We start from the raw sequence: 20,861 nt of genomic DNA, 5'->3' as shown, positions 1-20,861 counted from the left end.
GGCGGTACCGGGGATCTGGGGGCGGTCCCGAGCCGGTCACGGTCTCCCGGCAGGGGTCGCGAAGAAGAGCCCGGGGCACTCCCTCGGCGCGGGGCCAGGGCCGGTGCCAGAAGCCGCGGGCGGTGCCAAGGGCGGTCCCGATCTCCCGGCAGGCGGTCCCGAAGAAGACCCCGGGGCAGTCCCTCGGTGTGGGGCCGGAGCCGGTACCGGGAGCCCCGGGCGGTGCCAAGGGCGGTCCCGAGGCGGAGCCGATCGCGATCGCAGTGCTAGTGCCGGTGTCGGGGCAGCGACGGAGCCCGGGGCATGGCGGGCCTGGGTGCCTCGGAACCGGGCACCGGCCCCGGTGCTGTCCCGGCCACTCGCGTGGAACTCACGGTGTCCTGCAGGTAGCGGGGCCGCGGCGGGAGCCGGCACCGGGCGGCGGGGGCGCAGGGAGGCGCTGTGCTGGCGTTGGAAGGTGCTGGGAGGCACTGGGTTGCACTGTGGTGACTGTGGTGTAGGGGTAGCTGCCGTCGGAGGGTGCTGGGATTCACAGAGAGGCACTGGGAAGCACTGGGGAGCGGCATTGGAGGGTGCTGAGGTACATTGGGAGGCGCTGAGATCCCGTGGGATAGACTGGGAAGCATTGGAGAGTTGGGAGCAGTTGGCGTTGTAGGGCACTGGGTTGCACTGGAGCGCAGTGAGATGCATCGGGAGGCACTGGAGTGCCGCAGCAGCTGCCGTCGGAGGATGCCAGGGTGCACTGTGATGCACTGAGGTCCCCTGAGATGCACTGGAATGCACCGGAGAGTGAGAGCAGTTGGTGGTGTGAATTGCTGAGATGGACTGGAATGCACTGAGATGCTCTGGAAGTCACCGTGAGACATTAGGGAACGAGGTGCAGTCGGCAATGAAGAGCACTGGAAGGCATGGGGAGGCACTGGGGAACAAGGCAGCTGGCGCTGGAGGCACTGAAATGCCTTAGGAGGCACTGGCATTCACTGGAAGACATTGGAATGTGCTGGGAGGCGTTGGGGAGCATGGGGAGCACAGGGAGTGTTGGGTATGGGGACAGAGGGGCACTGGGTGAGCCAAGGGTGCTGAGGATGCGGGGCACTGAGGGGAGTGGAGGGCACGAGGGGGCATTTGGGGGTTTCTGGCACTGGGAGTGCAGGGAGGTCAGGTTTGGGGGATTCTGGGGATGCAGGGGGGTCAGGTTGGACTCTTTATCCCCTGCAGCCCCTGTGTCCCTTGCCCAGCCTGAAACTCCTGAATCCCCAGTCTGGGCCACACTGCATCATCTACATCCCATGTACCCCCTGCTCACCCTGTAGTTCCTGTACCCTCCCTCTGCAACCTGAGGTCTTTCTTTGGTGTCCTGATAGCTGTACCCCTGACATATGGCACTCCAACATGTGCCATGCTGTGCACCCTGTGCAGATGTGTCTGTGCACCCCAACTTGTGCTGTGGGGCACATCTGGTAGTGCACCCTAACACCCAGCCATGATCACCAACACCTGGCCATGCTCACCAATGCCCTGCTGTGCACCCTGACACATGGTTGAGCCCCCAGCGCATGTCCCCCCAACATGTGCCAAACATGCTTTGCACCGCAATCCATGTCGTGGGGCACACCTGGTTGCTCACACCCTGCCATGCACCCTCTCACACAAGAGGGCACGACCTGGGGCTGGGCACCTCAGCGTGTGTTCTGCGGCACATCTGACCGCATAACGGGTACACGCAGTCACAGCCACAGCCAGATGCTCACATTCACATTCACACTCACTCACACACACACACACATGCATGCATGCACACTCACACTCACTCCTCCTTGCTCCCCAGGCAGCTCCTGGACAGGGACACCTTCTCCAAGTCGGACCCAAGTGAGTGAAGCAAGGGGGATGGGATATGTTTTGGCTCTTGGGTGTTTTGGGGAGTCTCTGGGGAGCTTGGAGTTTCTGGGGTTTTGGGGTCTCTGGAAGGTCTCAGGGGATTTTTAGATCTCTGGGGGGTTTGGGGGTCTCTGGCGATCGGGGGGAGGTCTCTGAGGTATTTTGGGACTATCTGGGGGTTTTGGGGGGTCTTTGGGAGCATCAGTGTCTCTGGGGAGTGTTATGGTCTCTGGGGGTTTTTGTGGTCTCTGAGGTATTTTGGAGGATCTCTGGGATTGTTGTGGTTCTGTGAGGTTTTGGGAGTCTCCAGGACATTTTGGAGGGTTCTAGGGGTCTTGGGAGCTCTAGGGAGTGTTGGGGACTCTGGGGGTTTTGGGTGGTCTTTGGGGTTTTGGAGATCTCGGGGGGATTTGGGGAGCCTCTGAGGGGTTTTGAGCGTGTCTGGGGGATCTTAGGAGGTTTCAGGGGAGGTTCGGGGGTGTCTCTGAGGTGTTTTGGGGGTCTCTGGGGTTACCTGCCTTTCCTGACCACTCCCCCCGCAGTCTGTGTGCTGTACACGCAGAGCCCTGGCAGCCACCAATGGCGGGAGGTGAGTGACTTGATTGGTGGGGGGGCAGCCAATCAGCATGTTGTGCTGTGCTCAGCTGGCCAATCGGTATGTTAGTGTGTATCAGCCAGCCAATCACGATGTTGGGGTGCTAGCTGGCCAGCCAATCATCAGCATGCTGGGGCAGTGACCAATCAGCATGTCTGTGTGCCAACCAGATGGCCAATCAGCATGTCAGAGGTGATGGCAGCCAGCCAGCCAAGCAGCATGTAAGATTCTGGCCTATCAGATTGTTGGGGTGATGGCCAACTGGCCAATCAGTGTGTTGGGGTACCAGTCACCAGTGAGCAATCAGCATCTTAGGGTGCAGCACCTGGACAATGACCATTCTGGGATGCAGCAGCCATCCAGTCAATGCCTGGGGGCAGAGCGATCAGCCCCCCAGCATCCCCCGTGGGCATCTGGGGAGCATGTGGAGGTGCCGGGCAGCCAGCCAGTCAACTGTCGGCATGCAGCCAGGCCCCGCCCATCGTAATTAACATTGTGTTAATTACGGGGTAATGAGCAGGGGGTGGGGCAGCCCCGAAGCACAAAGCACAAAGCGGCACCTGGGCCTTCTCTGCCCCTGCCCACCCCTTTCCCACCCATGTCCCCACACGTGCCCTGGCCCAGGCCAGCCGCTGCCCACCATTGCCCCACCTTGTCCGCCCACGTGTCCTCGTGTCTCCAGTCTCATGTTCTCATGTCTCTGTGTCCCCGTGTTGCTATGTTCCCATATGCTCGTGTTCCCATGTCCCCAGCCCCATGCCCACATGTTGTCATGTCCCTGTGTCTCCATGTCACTGTGTCCCCATATCTGTATGTCCCCATGTCCACATTCTTTTGTCCCACTGCCCCCATCCCTATGCCCCCACCCTCATTCCCAAGCCCCTGTTTTCTGGTGCTGTGTTCACACATCCCTGTGTTCCCATGTCCTCATGTCCCTGTGTCTTCATCCCTGTGCTGCCATGTCTCTGTATCTCCATGTCCCCATATCCCTGTATCCCCACCCCCCTTGCCCATGTTCCCATGCCTTTGCTCCCATGTCTCATCATCTCTATGTCCCCATGTCCCTGTGTCCAAATCACCACATCCCCATGTCCCTGTCCCTACCCCATGTTTTCCTGTCACCCCATTATCCCTGCTGTCCCCGTATTCCCCAGTTTGGCCGAACCGAGGTCATCGACAATTCCCTGAATCCTGACTTCCTGCACAAGTTTGTCCTTGATTATTGCTTTGAGGAGCGGCAGAACCTCCGCTTTGACCTGTGAGTGGCCCCAGTGTCACCCCCAGTGTCACCCCCAGTGTCAGCCCTCTGTCCCTTGGCAACCCTGGCACAGCCCCCCAGGGTGTCCTTGTCCCCATCCCTGTTCTGTCCCCATTCCTGGACCACTGCCACCCTTGTTCGCATCCCTGTCCCCATCCTTGTCCAATCCTGTTGTCATCCCTATCCTATCCACTCCCCATTCTGTCCTTGTCCCATCCTGTCTCTATCCACATCCCATCCCTGTCCATTCCATTGTGTCCCTATCCCATCCCATCCTGTTCCTGTACCCATCCTTGTCCCATCCTATCCTTATTCTTTTCCCCATCCCGTCCCCACACCTAATCCATCCCTAGTTGTGTACCATCCTTCTCTCATCCCATCCCTCCCGCTCTATGTCCCCCTCCCATGCAATCCCTGTCTCCATCCCTGTTCCCGTACTTGTCCCATCCAAACCCCCCCCCAACCCTTCCTGTTCCATGCCAACATGTCACCTCTGCCCCCAGGTATGATGTGGACTCCAAGAGCCCTGACCTCTCCAAGCATGTAAGTGCAGGATCAGCCCTACTCCCTTGGCCTCCCTGGGGTGGGCACCCCCACTGGTGACACCCAATATTCCCGATCCTGCAGGATTTCCTGGGCCAGGCATTCTGCACCCTGGGAGAGATCGTGGGCTCAGCTGGCAGCCGCCTGGAGAAGCCCCTGACGTGAGACCCCCTTTGCCCCAGTGTCCCCATATCCTACCCCAGAGAAGCCCCTGATATGAACCCCCCCAGCCCCAGTGTTGCCATGTCTCCCCCCTACCCCAAGAAACCCCTAGTTTGAGCCTCCACTGTGGTCCAGTGTCCCCAAAGTCCTCAGGGTCACCATGCCCCACACTGGAGAGACTCCTGATGGTAGCCACCCTTGTCCCTAGTGTCCTGTAGTCCCTATATCTCTGCCCCAGGGAAGCCCCCAGTGTGAGCCACCTCCCCCACACATCCCAATGTCCCTGTGACCTCTCCCATGGAGGAGCCCTTGACATGAGTCCTGCCTGTGCCCCAGTGTTCCTGAAGTCACCATGTCCTCTTTGGAGAAAATCCTGGGTTTCTCCAAAACCAGTGTTTTGGAGAAAACTGGGAAACTCAGTGTCCCCATGTCCCTTCCTGGAGAAGCCCTTGACATGAACCCCCATGGCCCCAGTGTCCTTATGTCTCCCCAGGTCCCTTTTGGTGTGCCCAGGATGGACCCAGACCCCAGAGCCAACAGTGGCATTTTGGATTGGGGGGTGGGAGGAGTCTGGCTTTTTTTTTTTTTTTTCTTATGGGGGTGGCTTTTGGCAGGAAAGGCATTTTGGGGTCTGGCTTTTTCTTGGGATGGTGGCTTTTGGAGGGAATATAGGTTTTGGGGAATCTGGCTTTTGAATGATCTGGCCTTTGAGGGGGCTCTGGCTTTTGGAGGGGTCTGATGTTTTTGGGATTGGCTTTTTCAGGGGCACTTTTGTGGGAATTGACTTTTTGCGGGGATGAATGTCTTGGGGACTGGCTTTTATGAGGGGAGCAACAGCTTCTTTTTAGGATGCTGGGATCTGGTGGGGGGGCTGGTTTTTTTTTTTTTGTAGACTTCCTTTTTTTGGAAGGGAGGGCTTTTTATTGGGTGGGGATCCCCTCCATCACCCTTCAGCATGTGTCCCTGCAGGATGGGGACAGCCACCATGCACCCCCTGGGCAGGAGACCTGCCCTGGCTGCCTCCAGTGGGTAAGTTTTGGGGTGCTCAGTGTGCGGGGGACACCTCCAAGACACTATGTGTGCCCCCACTACGCTCACATCCCATCCTGGCAGTGGCATTCTAGGGAAGAAGTGCGGCACCATCATACTCCTTGCTGAAGAGCTGGGAAACTGCCGGGTGAGCTGCGGCAGGGCAGGGGAGGGGGTGTTGCTTGGGGTCCCCAAAATATCGAGGGTGGCTGAGACACACTAGCCCGCAGATGAGACTGTGTGCTGTTTATCCTCACGTGGGGTCCTGTCTGTCCCGAATCCCTCCTTCCCGCCTGGAGCAGCCGCCCTGAAGGATCCCACCCCTGAGGGGGGTGCAGGATGGATGACCCCGTCGATTCCACCCCCCAGGATGTGGCCACGCTCCAGTTCTGCGCCAACAAGCTGGATAAGAAGGATTTCTTTGGAAAATCTGACCCCTTCATGGTCTTCTACCGCAGCAATGAAGATGGGACGTGAGCAACCCCCCCTCAAAACTTCAGTGACCCTCCCACACCTCACGAGAGGGCTCAGCCCCAGCACAGGACACCTCTACGTCCCCATGGGCTGGGATTGGCGGGGGTGTCCAAAAATCCTCACTGCACTGTGGGGGTGACAGACGGGGGGGGTGTTGGGATGGGGGAGTAGCTCCCTTGTACCCCCTTGTCTTCCCCCCAGTTTTACCATCTGCCACAAGACGGAAGTGGTGCGGAACACACTGAACCCTGTCTGGGCGGCATTTGCCATTCCTGTGTGTGCCCTCTGCAATGGGGACCATGACCGGTGAGTGCCAAGGGACTGGGACCCCCTGCACTGCCTCTTTGGCCCCAAAGACCTCCTCCTCCCTCTTCCCCCCATGTCTAGGGTGCACTAGGACCCCTGAGCCCCCTTCCCCCATCTCTGTCATGGCCAGGGACACCCTGCACTCCCATCTTTGTGGTCCTCTGGGACCCCCTGAACCCCTTTCCCCCCATCTCTATGGGCCCTCAGGACCCCCTTTTCCTTCTTTCCCCCATCTCCTGGGTCCTCCAGGAAGCCCTGCACCCCATGTCCCCATCTCTGTGGTACCTCTGGGCTCCCAGAGCTCCCTCACTCCATGTCCATGGTGCTCCAGGACCCCCTTCCCCTCTCTCTGTGGTTCCCCAGAATTCCTTCTCCTGAGTCTGTGGTACCTCAGGACCCCCTGCAGCCCTTCCACCTTCTCTGTGGCCCCGTGAGACACTCTTCCCCCCACCTCTGTGGCCACCTGAGATGCCCAGAACCCCTTCCCCGTCTCTGGTACCAGTAGCACACCCCCGCCCCCCCTACCCAGTGTTACCTGCTTTTGCCTCAGTTTACCCAGCAATGGGCATCACAGCTGTCATCGAGCTATTCCTCCCCCCCAACCCCCATCCCAAATCAGTGTCACCAGCTATTGTCCTGGCAAACAGTTCCTCACACTGCTTTGGCCCCAGGTTGGATGTTGCTGTGGCAACGATGGATAAAAATATCCCAAGGAGGAGGAGAAAGAAGCAGGAAAAAGCCCACAGAGGCGTCAAAACAAATCCCACAGGGAGTGGGGGGTTGTGTGTGATGGGTCCCCAGGGGAGGAAGGGGGATGGGATTTGGGGGTATCAGGAGGTGTCAGTGACCCTCCTTTGCCTTGCAGAGCCATCAAGGTAGAGGTATATGACTGGGACCGTAATGGCAGGTGAGCTGTGTGTGGTCCTGGGGATCCCCCACACCCTGGACCTGCACCCCCCGTGTGACAGGGACCCCCCCACCACGCTGGCATCCCTGGGGAGATGGAACCCCTCTGGGTTTTGGGGACCTCCCAGTTGATGGGAATCCCCCCAGGCTATTTGGGACTCCCTGGCTGATGGGAAATTTCCTGGGCAATGGGAAGCCCCCCATCCCCACACCCCTGAGTGATGGGGAGCCCCCTGGGTAATGGGAACCTCCCTAACTGGACTGATGGAGATCCACCGGCCTTGCAGCCATGACTTCATTGGGGAGTTCACCACCAGCTACCGGGAGCTGGCACGAGGCCAGAGCCACTTCAACGTGTATGAGGTAAGGGGGATGGGTATATGGGTCCTGCACCCCACCCCCGCTCCATGGGGGTCATGCTCCTACTGCTGCACCCCCAGGGGTTACGGTCTCCAGGGACCCTGTGCTGCACCCCTGTGTGTTGGGGTCTTAACATTGCACCCCTTGGGTGTTATGGTCCCCAGGGTCCCTCACTCTGCTACAGCTGCGCATGCCGGGGTCTCTGTGTAGGTGCTACATACCCCAGGATCCCCATGATGCAGTCCTGGGGTGTTACATTTCCCAGGGTCCCTCCCAACCCTGTACCCTAGTGTGCCATATACTCACAGGGTCTTCCCTTGTAGACCCTAGTCTTCAAGGGTCCCCCTCCTGCACTCTGATGTCGTGGTGCCCAGGGTGCTCATGCTGCAGCCACAGAGGTTTATAGTCCCCCTGATTCCCTGTGCCCCAGGGTTTTGGGACCCCCACACTGCACCCCTGGGGTGCAAGACCCACAGCTGCTCCCTTGAGGGTCTCCAGCCCCCACCATGGATCTCCAGCTGCACTACAATCCCCAGAGTCCCCACATGCACCCCTGGGTGTCACAGCCCACCATGTGCTTCTCAAGGTCCCTCTCTGCACCTCAGCACAATGCTCCCACTGCCCCCCCCCGAGCATATTCTGTGCCCCCCTGTCGCCCTGGATGTGGCAGTCTGTTACACTGCTCCCTGGGGCCTCCTGTCCTTGTGAAAAGCAGCCCCTTTTTCTCTCCTCCCATCCCTGCAGGTGGTGAACCCCCGGAAGAAGATGAAGAAAAAGAAGTACCTGAACTCGGGGACAGTGAGGAGGGGCATATGCAGAGCGGGGGTGACACAGGGAGATGAGGAACTTCCTCCCCTGAGCCCCATGTCCCCACAGGTGACACTGCTGTCCTTCACTGTGGAGGCCGAGCACACCTTCCTGGACTACATCAGGGGCGGGTGAGCAGGGGGTCTCCAGCACCTCCAGCTGCACTTTTGAGGGTCCTGGACACCCCCAGCTCCTTCCTTGGGGGGACCCAGCACCCTGTGCTGCTCTTTCAAGGGCAGGGAATCCCCAACATCCCCAGCTTCTACTTCACAGGCAGGCAGGTCCCCAGGACCCCCGTCTTCTCCCTTGGAGGTCCTCAGTACCCACAGTTGCTCCATCGGGGAGGGGGCGATGTGATGTTCCAGATATCCTCAACTCCTCCCTTTGGGATCCCTAACACCCCCAGCATCTCCACTGGGGGGTCCTCAGCTCACCTAACCCCTCCACTGGGGATCTCAGCATCCCCACCCAGATGCCTCTTTGGGGGCAGACTGTCCCCATCACCCACAGCTGCTTCACTGGTAGTCCTCAGAACCCACAATGGCTCCCTTTAGAAATCTCCAGCACTCCCAACAGTTTTGGGGTCCCCAACACCCACAGCTGCTCCTCTGGGGAAAGAGGATCCCCACCACCCCTATCTTCTCCATTGGGGGTCCTCAGCACCTCACCCAGATGCTCCCTCATGGGCAGGGGCTCCTCAGCACCCCAAATTGGTAATCTGGGGGTCCCCAGCACCCTCAGCCACTCCCTTAGGTGCAGCATGGTGACACCTCAGTGCAGGGACACTAGGGGGTGCTCTGAATTGTGATATGGGTGCACCCAGTCCAGCCTGTGGCCCCAGGGGTGCTCCACCCCAAACCCACAGGTGTCACCCCAAGGCCACTTTACCCCCTCAGGACCCAACTCAACTTCACAGTGGCCATTGACTTCACGGCATCCAATGGTGAGTGGCAGCTGTGTCCCCCTGGGGTATTTAATTGGGGCAGTTGTAACCAGTTTGGTGTCATAGTGGTGCCATCCTTGTCACCAACTTGGGGACATGGTGTTGTTTTTCTTGTAGTTGTGTTGGGGACATGGTCATGTCTCCCTTGTCACTGGCTTGGGGACCCAGTAGTGTCTCCCTTGTCACTGGGTCGGTGTCATGATGGCATTGTCCTTGTTGTGGGTCTGGGCACATGGCGGCGTTATTTTTGTCACTGTATTGGCACTACATTGGTGTCATACTTGTCACCAGCTGTCTCTGGGTTGGGGATTTGGTGCCATCATCATCATTAAATTTGGGACAGAGTGGTGCCATTCTTGTCAATGGGTTGGGGTCATGGGAATGTCATCTTTGTTGCTGTCAGTTCCATGGTGGCGTCATCCTTGTCACCAGCTGTCACCAGACTGGGGACGTGGTGGCATCACCCTTGTCACCGAGTTGGGAATATGGTGGTATCATCCTTGTCACTGGGTTGGGGATGTGGTGGCATTTGGAGACATAGTGCGATCATCCGTGTCCTTGTCATCATGTTGGGGATGACATCATCCTTGCCACTGGGTTGGGGCTATAATGGTGAGGTTGTGGGAATGCTGGGGGTGCTGGGGGGATTATGACAGTGCTGGGGGGGCTGTGGGGGTGCTGAGCCCCATGCCTGTGCAGGGAACCCGTCACAGCCCACGTCCCTGCACTACCTGAGCCCCTTCCAGCTGAATGCTTACAGCCTGGCACTGAGGGCCGTGGGGGACATCATCCAGGACTACGACAGTGACAAAATGTTCCCAGCCCTTGGCTTTGGTGCCAAGGTTCCCCCAGATGGGCACGTGTCCCACGAGTTCCCACTGGTGAGGGGCCAAGGGGGGACAGGACTGTGCATGAAGGGTGGTGTCCTTGTCACACAGTTGGGGACATGGTGGTATCATCCTGTCACGTTGTTTGGGACATGGAGGGACATTGTCCTTGCGTTGGGGCTATGGTGGTGTGATCCTTGTACTGGTCTGGGGCCATGGCAGTGTCATCTTTATGACCAGGTTAGGAATGGGCTTGGTGTTGTCACCAGTTTGGGGTCATAGTGGTTTCATCCTCGATCACCAAGTGTGGTACGTGGTGTGTTTGAGTTGGATCTGAATTGGGGATGTGGTGGTGTCATCCTTATCCTTGGGCTGGGGACATAGAGGCATCATCATTTTGTGACTAGTTTGGGGTCACGGCAGTGTCACCAGGTTGGAGACACAGTAGTATCATCCTCATCACCAGGTCCAGGATGTGGTGGTGTGGTCTTTGTCACTGTGCTGGGCATATGATGATATTGTCCTTGTCACCTATTTTCACTGTGTTGGGGACATGGTGGTATCATTCTTGTCACTGGGTAGGGGATGTGGTGGCATTTTCTTTGTCACTGGGGATGTGGTGGTGTCATCCTTGTCTTGGGTTGGGAACAGTGGTATCATTTTGTCACTGGGTTGGGGCCATGGCAGTATTATTCTTGACACTGAGTTGGGAACATGTTGGTGTCTTTCTTGTCACCACATTGTGGACATGATGGGATCATCCACCCCCCAAATCATCAGCATTTGGGGGCCATGGCAATGCCATCTTTGTCTGTGGGCGGGTCCGTGGTGTCACCCTGCCCATGGGTGGGGGCTGTGGTGTCACCGTGGTCCTGGTGACCCCACGGCAGAATGGGGATGCATCAAACCCGGCGTGCCATGGCATTGCGGGGGTGCTGGAGGCATATCAGCGCAGCCTGCGCCATGTCCAGCTCTATGGCCCCACCAACTTTGCCCCTGTTGTCAACCATGTTGCCCGGTAAGAGGGGCCCCATGCCCTGGGGTGGGGTCCCTGTGCCCTCCGCGTCACACAGGGTCCCCCTAGCTCGGCGGCCACGGTGCTGGACGGGTCCCAGTACTTTGTCCTCCTCATCATCACCGATGGTGTCATCTCTGACATGGCCCAGACCAAGGAGGCCATCGTCAATGTGAGACCCTCGTGGTGGCACCCCTGGGTGCTGGGACCCTTGGCTAATGGGGGCAGCGGGAAGGGATTGAGACCCTTGAGGGGGTAGGAAAGGTTGGGGACCCCTGGGTGCTGGAGTGTTGAGGAGGAGCTAGAACCCTTAGAGGTCAGGAAGGGGCTTGGACTCCTGGGTTCTAAGGGATTGGGGATGGCTGGGACTCCTTGGGTGATGGGGTGGGTGAGGAGGAGCTGGGACCCTGAAGCTGAGAGGGAGGGGTGGGTTGGACCCTTGCATGCTGGAAGGGAGTGGGGAAGGGGCTGAGACCCCTGGGTGCTGGGGCAGTGAGGAGGGACTGGGACCATTGAGAGGTGGGAAAGGGCTTTGACCCCTGGGGTTGAGAAGGGGCTTGGACCCCCAGGGTTCGATGTGTAGGGGTGTCTGGAATCCCTGGGTGCTGCAGGGGAGCTGGGAAGTCCCTGGAGCCCCCTGGTGCTGGTGGGGAGGTCTGAGACCTTTGGGTGGTGAGGGGGGTGGTGAGGGACTGGAATCCTTGGGGGAGGGGGTGGTGGCACTACTGGGTGCTGTGGGGAGGGAAAGGTGGCTCATTTGGTGGCAGTATCATTAAATTGCATGGGACTCCCTTCACCCCCTGGCTCCCTAAGGCTGCCAAATTGCCCATGTCCATCATCATCGTGGGGGTTGGCCAGGCTGAGTTCGATGGTAAGATATGGGGGCTGGGGGGTACTAGGGGAAGGCTGGGGGGATGGGGGTGGGGTCCTTTGGCCACTGGAACTATGAGTTGAATGTGTCAGCATATGAATGGGCTCAGCATACCTCAGTGAGGGGGCTTGGGGGTTCTGGGTGTGGGGTTGAGAGGGACATAACAGGATCCCACCCTGGGATGGGGGGCACTGGGGTGCTGCTGATCTCCCCCCAACATCGCCTGTAGCCATGGTGGAGCTGGATGGGGATGACATCCGCATCTCTTCCCGTGGGAAAGTGGCCGAGCGTGATATTGTCCAGGTAACCAACCTCACCAATGATGAATTTGGGGACCCCCTCCCAGCCCACCCAGTAGGGTGGTGCCCTGGGGGTGCCCTGGGGAGCTCAAATCAGCCCCATCATTCCTGGGGTGCACTGGGTGGCACTGGTGTGGAGGGATGATAAGGTGGACTGGGACATGGTGGGGCACTGGGATATGAGCGGGATGCACTGGGACAAGAGGATGCAATGGGTTTGGGATGCACCTGGATGGGGGTATGCACTGGGATTTGGGAGTGCACTGGCACATGGTAGGAGCACTTCGCTGGGAAAAGAGGGTGCCCTGGGACTTGGAACGCACCTTAGAATGAGGGTGCACTGGGACATAGAACCATATTAGGATATGGGAGGCACTGAGAGATGAAGGAGAAAATAGGACATGAAAGGAGGTTTACTGGGAAATAGTGGGGGGGTTGGAATTGGGATGTCGGGGGTGTGCTGGGACATAGAAGCAGTGCACTGGGAAAAAGGAATGCACTGGAGTTTGGAATGTACCTCAGTGCGGGGAGACACTGGGACATTGGGTGCACTGGGTACATGGTGGGGGCCTTCACTGGGAAAAGTGGGTGACCTGAGATTTGGGATGTACCTTGGAATGGGGGTGCAGTGGGATATGGGGGTTTATTAGGATATGAGGGGCACTATGGCATGAAGGAGGTTGGTACTGGGAAATGGGGCGGGGGGGGCACTGGGACATGGAGGGGCATGTACTGGGATATGGAGTAGCACTGGGACATGAAGAGGGAATGTACTAAGACATTTTGGGGGACTGTGCTGCAAAAAAAGGGTGCAATTAGACTTACAATGTTTGTGGATGTGGAAGAGAGCCTGGGACATGGGAGAACATTGGGACATTGGAAGGGGGCACTGGGATATGGCATGTACCTGGATGTGGGGGGCACTGGGATATAAGGAGGGTGTGCTGGCAAATTAAGGGGGCACTGGGGCACCAGGATGGACCCGGATGTGGGGGGCAGTGGGACATGGGGGTGTGTTGGGAAATAGGAAGAGACACTGGGATATGGGGGCTGTGGGAAATGGGAGGCTCTGGGATACGAAGGGGCACTGAGGCTTGGGATTTACGTGGATGTGGGGGTGCCTTGGGACATGAAGAGGGCTGTGCTGGGAAATGGGGAACACTGGGATGTGGGAGTACCTTAGGAAACAGAGGGGGGTACCAGGATATGGGGGGGCACTGGGTCTTAGTATGTACCTGGATGAGGTACCCAGTGAGGGACATTGGGACATCAGGAATGGGGAGGGGACACCGGAGCTGCTTGTGTGCACAGCACACAGTTCCGGGGGCTTCCTGGCCCTGGACCCCCTCAAGTGCTCTGCCCCCCGTGCCTCCCCAGTTTGTTCCATTTCGTGACTACATGACGGGGGGTCCTGGAGCGGGGCTGAGCATGGCAGGGCTGGCACGAGAAGTCCTTGCCGAGATCCCTGACCAGCTCCTCTCTTACATGAAGGCACGGGGCATAAAACCAGCGCCCCATCCCTCCCATGTCCCCTGAAACCTCTCCACCCTGCCTGCCCATTCCCAACACACCATGTCCCTTCATCCTACCCCAGGACCCCCTATCCAGGGACCAAAGGCAGCCATACTCTGTCAAGGACCTGGGACTGGAAGTCCCTCTCCTCCTTCCACAACTTTGGGATCCCCTCCCCAATCCAGGTTCCCACCACCACACACATAAACCAGTTTTTGGGATTCCTGGGGGAATTGGGATGGTGTTGCCCGAGCATTCTTGGCCATGGGACTGCCCCCTATACCCATTCAGGACTGTCCTGACCCCACAGATAAGGGGCAGGGGGTCTTCAGCAGTCTGACCAGAAAGCTGGGGTGCGCAGGAGCTTCCACCAAATGTGGAGTGTCCCCCTAGTGTGATGCATGACTCCTCATCTCACCATCCTCCCCAAACCCATGGTTCCCCTGCATTTCCTGGGCTGATCGCAGTGGGGTCCCCAGTGTTTTTGGTGTTCCCCCTTGCCGTATTACATGTGTCCATGTGGGTTTGTATTGAGTTGCCTTAAATTGCAATAAATTATTGTGGCTTTAATTATAGTCCCCTTCCTTGGGATGCCCCAGCATCTCCCCTAAAAGGGGCCCTGCCCTGGCTGTATGTATAACCACCCCATGTGTGACCCTTCCCAGCTGTGTGACACCTCCCAGGACTGTGACAACTCCCCTGCTCAGCTGTGTGACTCCCCCCCTCCAGTTCTGACTCCCCCAGCTCTGCCCCCTCCTCATCTGTGATCCCCTCCAAGCTGTGACCCCTGCCCACTGTGTCACCCCCTCAACCTGTGCTCCCCAACTGCGACACCCCAGCTCTGACCCCTCCCCAACTGTGTGACTGCCCACACACTGTGTGAACCCCCTCAAATGTATGACCTCCCTGGCTGTGTGAGCCCCCTCTCCCAGCTCTGAGAGCCCTCAGCAGTGTCATGGTCCCATGTCTGATACTCCCTGGCTGTGTGTGATACCCCCCCACTGCATGACACCTCCTGACTGTGTGACCCCTCTGTGTGACCCTGCCCCCACTGTGTGACCCCCAAAATTGCAAATACACAGAAATCACCTGGGGCATGGGAGAGTTGAGTTATTTACAGGACTCTGCCCCCTGCACCCCATAACTGTTTGAAGGGTGTCCTGGGAAGTTGGGGGGGGGGGGGCTCACAGAGACCCCATACCCCAATTCAGGGGATGATAAAGCCCCTGAAACTCAATGGGGGGATCGCAGAGATCCCACATCCCACTGGGGGGTTCACAAAGTATCCACATCCCAGTTAGGGGGGTCACAAAGCCCTCACACTCCACTTTAGGGTAAGAAAGCATAACCCAACTGTGTCTGTGGGGTCTCATAAAGCCCCCCAGCCCAAAGGGCAGGAGGTCACAAAGTGCCTACACTTCAGCTTGGGAAAGGTTATAAAACCCCTGCATCCAAATTGAGGGGGTCACAGATACCCCACATCCCAGCTGGTTGAGGTGGCAAAATGCCCATCCCCCAGTTTGGGGGTCACAAAGCCCCTGCACTCCAGTGGCAGGGTGAAAAAGCTTCCTCCCCCTGGCTGGGAGGTGGGGGTTGTTTTAGGCCCCTGTCTCTCCTCCCAAAAAGAAGTGGCTTTCCCGTGTAAGGGGATTGTACCAGTGCTGAGACCAAACCGGTCGACAGGTACTGGGGGGAAAACCCCATGCTGGGGTGGCTGCTCTCACTCCCCGCTTCCTGCACCCCTTCAGGCTGCAGGGGCCCTGCAGATTCCCAAACTGCTTCAAGATTCCATTCTTTATTGCTGCATTTCCCTCGGCCAAGGTCAGCCCCGGGGGAAAACCAGCACAGATCCCCGGGGGCACAAACCTTAACTGGCACACCAAAACACGGGATCCCTCAGATCAGGCTGTGTGAGGGGCCTCATGTTGCTGTGGACAGGAACAGGAGGGGAAAAACGCCCTGAGACTCCCCACAGCAGGGCTGACAAAAGGGGTGTAATCTTTTGCCCAGGGGGTGTCAGGGGTTGCTCCCATAAATAACTAATAAATAAATAAATAAACACTCCAAATAAAGCGGGAAGAGAGGCAGATGGAACCCTGCATGTATGTTCCCCTGCAGAAGAGTAGGGAGAGGATCCTTGACTATTTGGGGGGGCCCACCTTGTTTTGTGAGGAGGCCCTGTCAGTTTGGAGGGGTGCCTGACTGGGAAGGTCTTTGCCTGTTTGGGGAGGAGGGGGGTGCAGCAAGGCATCTCCAGAGGCTGCTACTCCAGGAAATGCTGAGCAGAGACGTAACTGTCACACACCCAGGTCCCTCCACATTTATCTATTGGGCCTCCCCAAACACTCACCTCTTTAGAATCATCGTGGAAAAAAAAAAACTTGGGTTAGGATTAGGATTGGGGGTTACGGCTGGCAATTAGAGTTAGTGTTAGGGTTAATTTCCATTCAGAATTCTGTCTAGAGGTTACTCAGAAATGTTCCATTGGTAACGCGCCTGGGTCCTAGAGTTGCCGCGGATAGCTGCCGGATCCGGACCGCAGGTGCGTCGGTGGTTGGAGAAATAACTGCTTCCACAACAGGCGGGTGTCTCTCGGCCGGCTTTATTTCCAAGGGTTCGTAAGAGGGAAGACAAGGCGAAGAACGAGGGGAACAACCACTCGGAAGGGAAGCCAGCTCCTAGAGCCCCGAACCAGGGGCAGGGCAGAGATTATAACTATAACTGGGAAGGAGGGTCAGGGTACAAAACGTCCAGCTAGGTGAGGGCTTGAGGGTAGAGTCAGGGAAGAGCGACAGGGCAACAGCCAACTGGGATGGAGGGAAGGGATGGCTTAGAGGGGAGACCCAACAGGGGTACAGAGAACTAAGAACTTTCCAGAACTGGGGGAAGGAGTACACAATGATGGACAGGAGCGAAGGGAAGGGATAACAAAAGACTGACAACCGGGGGAGGCGGGAAACTAAATGTCAGTTGCCTCCCAAGGCAGAGCAGGGGGGCCATCAGCCACACCCCTTCCAAAAATTGGGGGTTGTCCGTTTCCTCCAGTCACCACCGTACCACGACAGCCTTGGATTGGGGGTGGGGTGTGCGCCGGAGTAAGCTCCGCAGCAAAACTCTTCCTCCTGAAAGACGCCAGAATCTTAAAATCTCTCCTCAAGGCCATCTCTCCTGATGACTTGCTGAAAGTCGAAATGTTTGCTTCATCTCAGCCGAGTACTTGAGAGATGGCAAACTCACGCCACAAAGCACAGCCCCCCTGAACCACCGGACGAACCCCCCAACGCCGTGGGCTGCGCCTGACGCCCTCGCGTGCTGCCAGCGGCCTTCCGCCCTGCTGCCGCCGCTGCGCCGGCGCATGCCCCTGGCACCTCTGCAAGCCCCGAACATCGAAGGATAAGTCCCAGACAGGAGCTGCCCCCACCTCATACTTGTGCTGCCCTGACAGTCCCAGGGGAGCCCTACAAACTGACATCAGGAACCTGGACTGGTGAGTTTTCTTTCCCAGGGAAAAGAGCCGATGTTTGTGCTCAGGGCCCTGTGGCCCTGAGGAAGCAGCTGACTGCAAAAAATCCGAACATCGAAGGATAAGTCCCAGACAGGAGCTGCCCCCACCTCATACTTGTGCTGCCCTGACAGTCCCAGGGGAGCCCTACAAACTGACATCAGGATCCTGGACTAGTGAGTTTTCTTTCCCAGGGAAAACAGCCGATGTTTGTGCTCAGGGTCCTGTGGCCCTGAGCGGGCAGCTGACTGCAAAAAATCGGAACATCGAAGGATAATTCCCATACAGGAGCTGCCCCCGCCTCATACTTGTGCTGCCCTGACAGTCCCAGAGGAGCCCCTCCAAACTGACATCAGGAAGTTTTGCTGGTGAGTTTTGTTTCAAATGGAAATGCTTTTGCGTCTTTCCTTTAGTGCCTGGGGCCCTGAGTGTGCGGCCACCGCTCGAAAATCCAACCAGGTAAGGATGTGTCCTTGCACTAGTGTTCCACGACCTTGAACTTGTGCTGCCCTGATAGTGCCATGTTCACCCTACAATCTGACATCAGGATCTGCGGGTGGAAGTTTTGTTTCCCAGGGGACAGTGCCGCTGTTTTTTACTCAGGTGCTCGTTGCCCTGAGTCAATATTTTCCTCCTTAAATTCCATACGCAAAAGGATGTGTCCCAGACCCAAGATGACCACATCTCAAACTTGTGCTGCCCTGACAGTCTCAAGGGATCCCTGCAAACAAATTAGAACCTGGGCTGGCCAGTTTTGTTTCAAAGGGAAAATGGTAGACGTTTATGCTTGAGGGCCTGTGGCCCTGAGTGTGCGGCCACCTCCCGAAAATCCGAACAGCGAAGGATGTCTCCCAGACCCAGTGTTCCCCTACCTGGAACTTGTGCTGCCCTGACAGTCCCAAGGGAGCCCTACAAACTGACATCAGGATCTGAGGGTTGCAAGTTTTGTTGCTTTTCCCTGGGAAAAAGGGCCGGTGTTTGTGCTCAGGGGCTTGTGGCCCTGAGTCGATGTTTTCCTCCTGGAATTCCGTAAGCCAAAGGATGTGTCCTAGACCCAAGATGCCCACGTCTCAAACTTGTGCTGCCCTGACAGTCCCAAGTGAACCCTACAAACTGACATCAGGAACTTGGGGTGGTGAGTTTGTTTCATAGGGAAAAAGGGCCGGAATTTGTGCTCAGGAGCCGGTGGCCCTGAGTCGATGTTTTCCTTATGAAATTCTGAACAGCGATGGATGTGTCCCAGACCCCAGCTGCCCCCACCTCATTTTTGTGCTGCCCAAGAGTCCCAAGCGCCTCCTGCGAACTGACATCACAATCCTGGGTTGGTGAGTTTTTTATCATGAGGAAAAGGGCCAGTACAGAGCCATGTCTTTCTCAAGAATATTTAATTTTCCCTGCAAAATTCTACATTCTGCTTTCTATCCAAAAGTTGTCTCACATTCACTGTTGGCTCGTGAATCTTGATCAGGATCTGGGATTTTATTTGATTTATCTTTTCTTTTTCAGGTTTCTGTTTGGGGAAGATAACAGCTCCAGCAGCACCACATTTCCTTTGTCACCCTCTCTTTTCTCCTGCAGCGTTTCCAGCTCAGGTCTTGGCCGTGGGAGAAGATTTTTGGGTTTCATTATCAACAACTGCCTCCCCCGACCACAGGGCTCTGTTGGTTTACCTCATTACCACGCTGTTCAGATATTTTTGATTAATTTCAATTGTTTGAGCCTGAGAACTTCTGTTTTCCTCCTCTCAAGACCAAGCCAGTACTGATTTTTTTTTTTTGTTTGTTTTAAAGTCTTTGCTTGGAATTCAGGTGGGTTTTTTCTAAGCTGAGTGGTTTTCTGAGTGTTTTATGAAGGTGAGATTACTGTGGTGTTTCTGTTTTGCTTCCTGAGAAATGAGTGAAGGAATAATTTGTCTATAATCCAATTTACCACACTAAGCTGTCATTTCTTTTTCCCTAACTGGTCCTGTTTTATTTTTTTCCCCTTAATTTCACTTCACTGCTGATTATGACACTGAATTTGAAGAAGCTTCTGTTCCCAGAAACAGTCAGGCCATTAATTTTAAATTAATAACACATTTCTCAGAGGCAGAGCAAGTCTCACATTTGGAAGTGGCTCAGTTCTTTCATTCCCATTAAACTGGTTTTACACCTTTAAATAAAACCACTTAAGTGACTTTGAAACATTTTCCCCATTTCCTTTTTTTGGACAGCAAGGTGCCAGAAGGAAAAGGAAAATCTTCTTGGGTGCAAATCCTTGTTCTCATTCTTGAATATCCTTTCCCCCACACCACCAAGGGCTTTTAAGTGTAAAAAAGACCAAGTTTAACAACTTCTTACCTTTCTATTGCATTTTCCCAAGTGAGTTAAATGCAAACAAGAATGTTCTTTATTATGTTCTTAAGCAGTGGGGCTAGATTAAGACTCTTCATACACCTGAGACATAAGGGAAAAGCCTGGGTTTTGTTGTTTTTGTTGTTTTTGTTTTTAATAGAATCTGTAATAGACAAATTGAAGTAATTTAGGGCCTTTTTTTTCTTTTTTTTTCTTTTTTTTTTCCTTTTTTTTGTTTTGTTTGGGTTTTTTGGTTTTTTTGTTGTTGGATTTTTAAAGAGATAAGCAGTTGTTTCAGGGAGAGCAGGAATACAGAGATTCAAGAACTTTTCAAGAAATACACTTGAAAGGAATTGAGGGAGATTCTGTCTCGAGACTGAGAAATGAGATTCTTCTTTCATGGGCCTGGGTCAGCCTGGCAAAGGCAGAATATTAAATGTTGGCTCACATCTCAGGGGAGCCTGCTGGAAACTTATTTATTTCCAGAAATGTCTCCTCAGCCTGCTCTGAATTCAGGGATTTTGCCTGGCCCTGACTGGGTCTCTGTGCTGGGAGAGGGTGAGGGCAGAACCTGTGAAATCCTGGGAGAGGAGCCCCAAAATCTTGGAATTATTTGGAGTGGAGGGACCTTAAAGCTCATCTATGGGCAGGGACATCTCCCACAGCCCCAGGCTGCTCCAGCCTGGCCTGGGACACTGCCAGGGATGGGGCAGCCATGGATTCTGTGGGAATTTGCAGGCTGGGAATGAATCAGTTATTCCATCTGGTGGGTTTGACTCAACTGCTGGATTTTATTCCAGTTGATGGATTTTACCCAACTGATGGGTTTTACCCAGCTGATGGATTTTATCCAAAAGATGGATTTTATTCCAACTGATGGATTTTACCCAGCTGATGGGTTTTATTCCAACTGATGGGTTTTACCCAACTGCTGAGTTTTACCCAGCTACTGGGTTTTACCCAGCTGATGGATTTTATTCCAACTGATGGGTTTTTCCAACTGATGGATTTTATCCAACTGAAGGATTTTACCCAACGGATTGATTTTATTCCATCTGATGAGTTTTTCTCAACTGATGGGTTTTACCCAGATGCTGGGTTTTATTCTGATGGGTTTTACCCAACTGCTGGATTTTATTCCAGCTGCTGGATTTTACCCAACTAATAGTTTTTATCCAGCTGATGGGTTTTATCCCAGCTGCTCCCAAGCCTCTGGAAAGGAGCAGGGCTGGGGTGTCCTT

At 55.7% G+C, this 20,861-nt stretch overlaps 1 protein-coding gene and 1 long non-coding RNA gene across 9 annotated transcripts; both read left to right on the top strand.

Annotated features, from left to right (window-relative positions):
* Positions 1–171: 171 nt before the first annotated feature.
* On the top strand, positions 172–14,355 carry LOC115498553 (copine-5). 8 transcript variants are annotated; one of them, XM_072918808.1, is made up of 22 exons: positions 172–386; positions 1,829–1,869; positions 2,421–2,467; positions 3,628–3,731; positions 4,235–4,274; positions 4,359–4,435; positions 4,930–4,995; positions 5,406–5,465; positions 5,550–5,613; positions 5,835–5,938; positions 6,141–6,245; positions 7,111–7,152; positions 7,439–7,514; positions 8,256–8,309; positions 8,388–8,449; positions 9,215–9,261; positions 9,961–10,142; positions 10,979–11,106; positions 11,173–11,275; positions 11,917–11,974; positions 12,204–12,277; positions 13,651–14,355. In XM_072918808.1, the coding sequence occupies exons 1-22, from the start codon at positions 304–306 to the stop codon at positions 13,807–13,809; spliced, it is 1,776 nt and encodes a 591-aa protein (XP_072774909.1). In that variant the 5' UTR covers positions 172–303; the 3' UTR covers positions 13,810–14,355. The 8 variants fall into 8 exon arrangements, with proteins under 8 accessions (XP_072774909.1, XP_072774910.1, XP_072774911.1 ...); XM_072918809.1 differs by lacking the exon at positions 4,930–4,995; XM_072918810.1 differs by lacking the exons at positions 3,628–3,731; positions 4,930–4,995 and adding an exon at positions 656–877 and having other exon boundaries at positions 250–386.
* Positions 14,356–17,658: 3,303 nt separating this feature from the next.
* Positions 17,659–19,470, top strand: LOC115498551 (uncharacterized). Its single transcript, XR_003963839.4, has 2 exons — positions 17,659–18,612; positions 18,794–19,470. It is a non-coding gene; the product is annotated as an uncharacterized lncRNA (long non-coding RNA).
* Positions 19,471–20,861: the final 1,391 nt, after the last annotated feature.

This window comes from Taeniopygia guttata, chromosome 26 (assembly GCF_048771995.1).
Source record: "Taeniopygia guttata chromosome 26, bTaeGut7.mat, whole genome shotgun sequence".
Taxonomy (NCBI): domain Eukaryota; kingdom Metazoa; phylum Chordata; class Aves; order Passeriformes; family Estrildidae; genus Taeniopygia; species Taeniopygia guttata.
The sequence above is the reverse complement of the archived record's forward strand: the minus strand, read 5'-3'. Positions and strand labels throughout refer to the sequence as shown.

Bases quoted from the DNA above. Each gene is read 5' to 3' on its own strand.
- LOC115498553 (XM_072918808.1), top strand. From the start codon at position 304: ATGGCGGGCCTGGGTGCCTCGGAACCGGGCACCGGCCCCGGTGCTGTC. The intron at 5,614-5,834 runs GTGAGCTGCGGC...TCCACCCCCCAG, and splicing joins AAGAGCTGGGAAACTGCCGG to GATGTGGCCACGCTCCAGTT. The intron at 9,262-9,960 runs GTGAGTGGCAGC...ATGCCTGTGCAG, and splicing joins TGACTTCACGGCATCCAATG to GGAACCCGTCACAGCCCACG.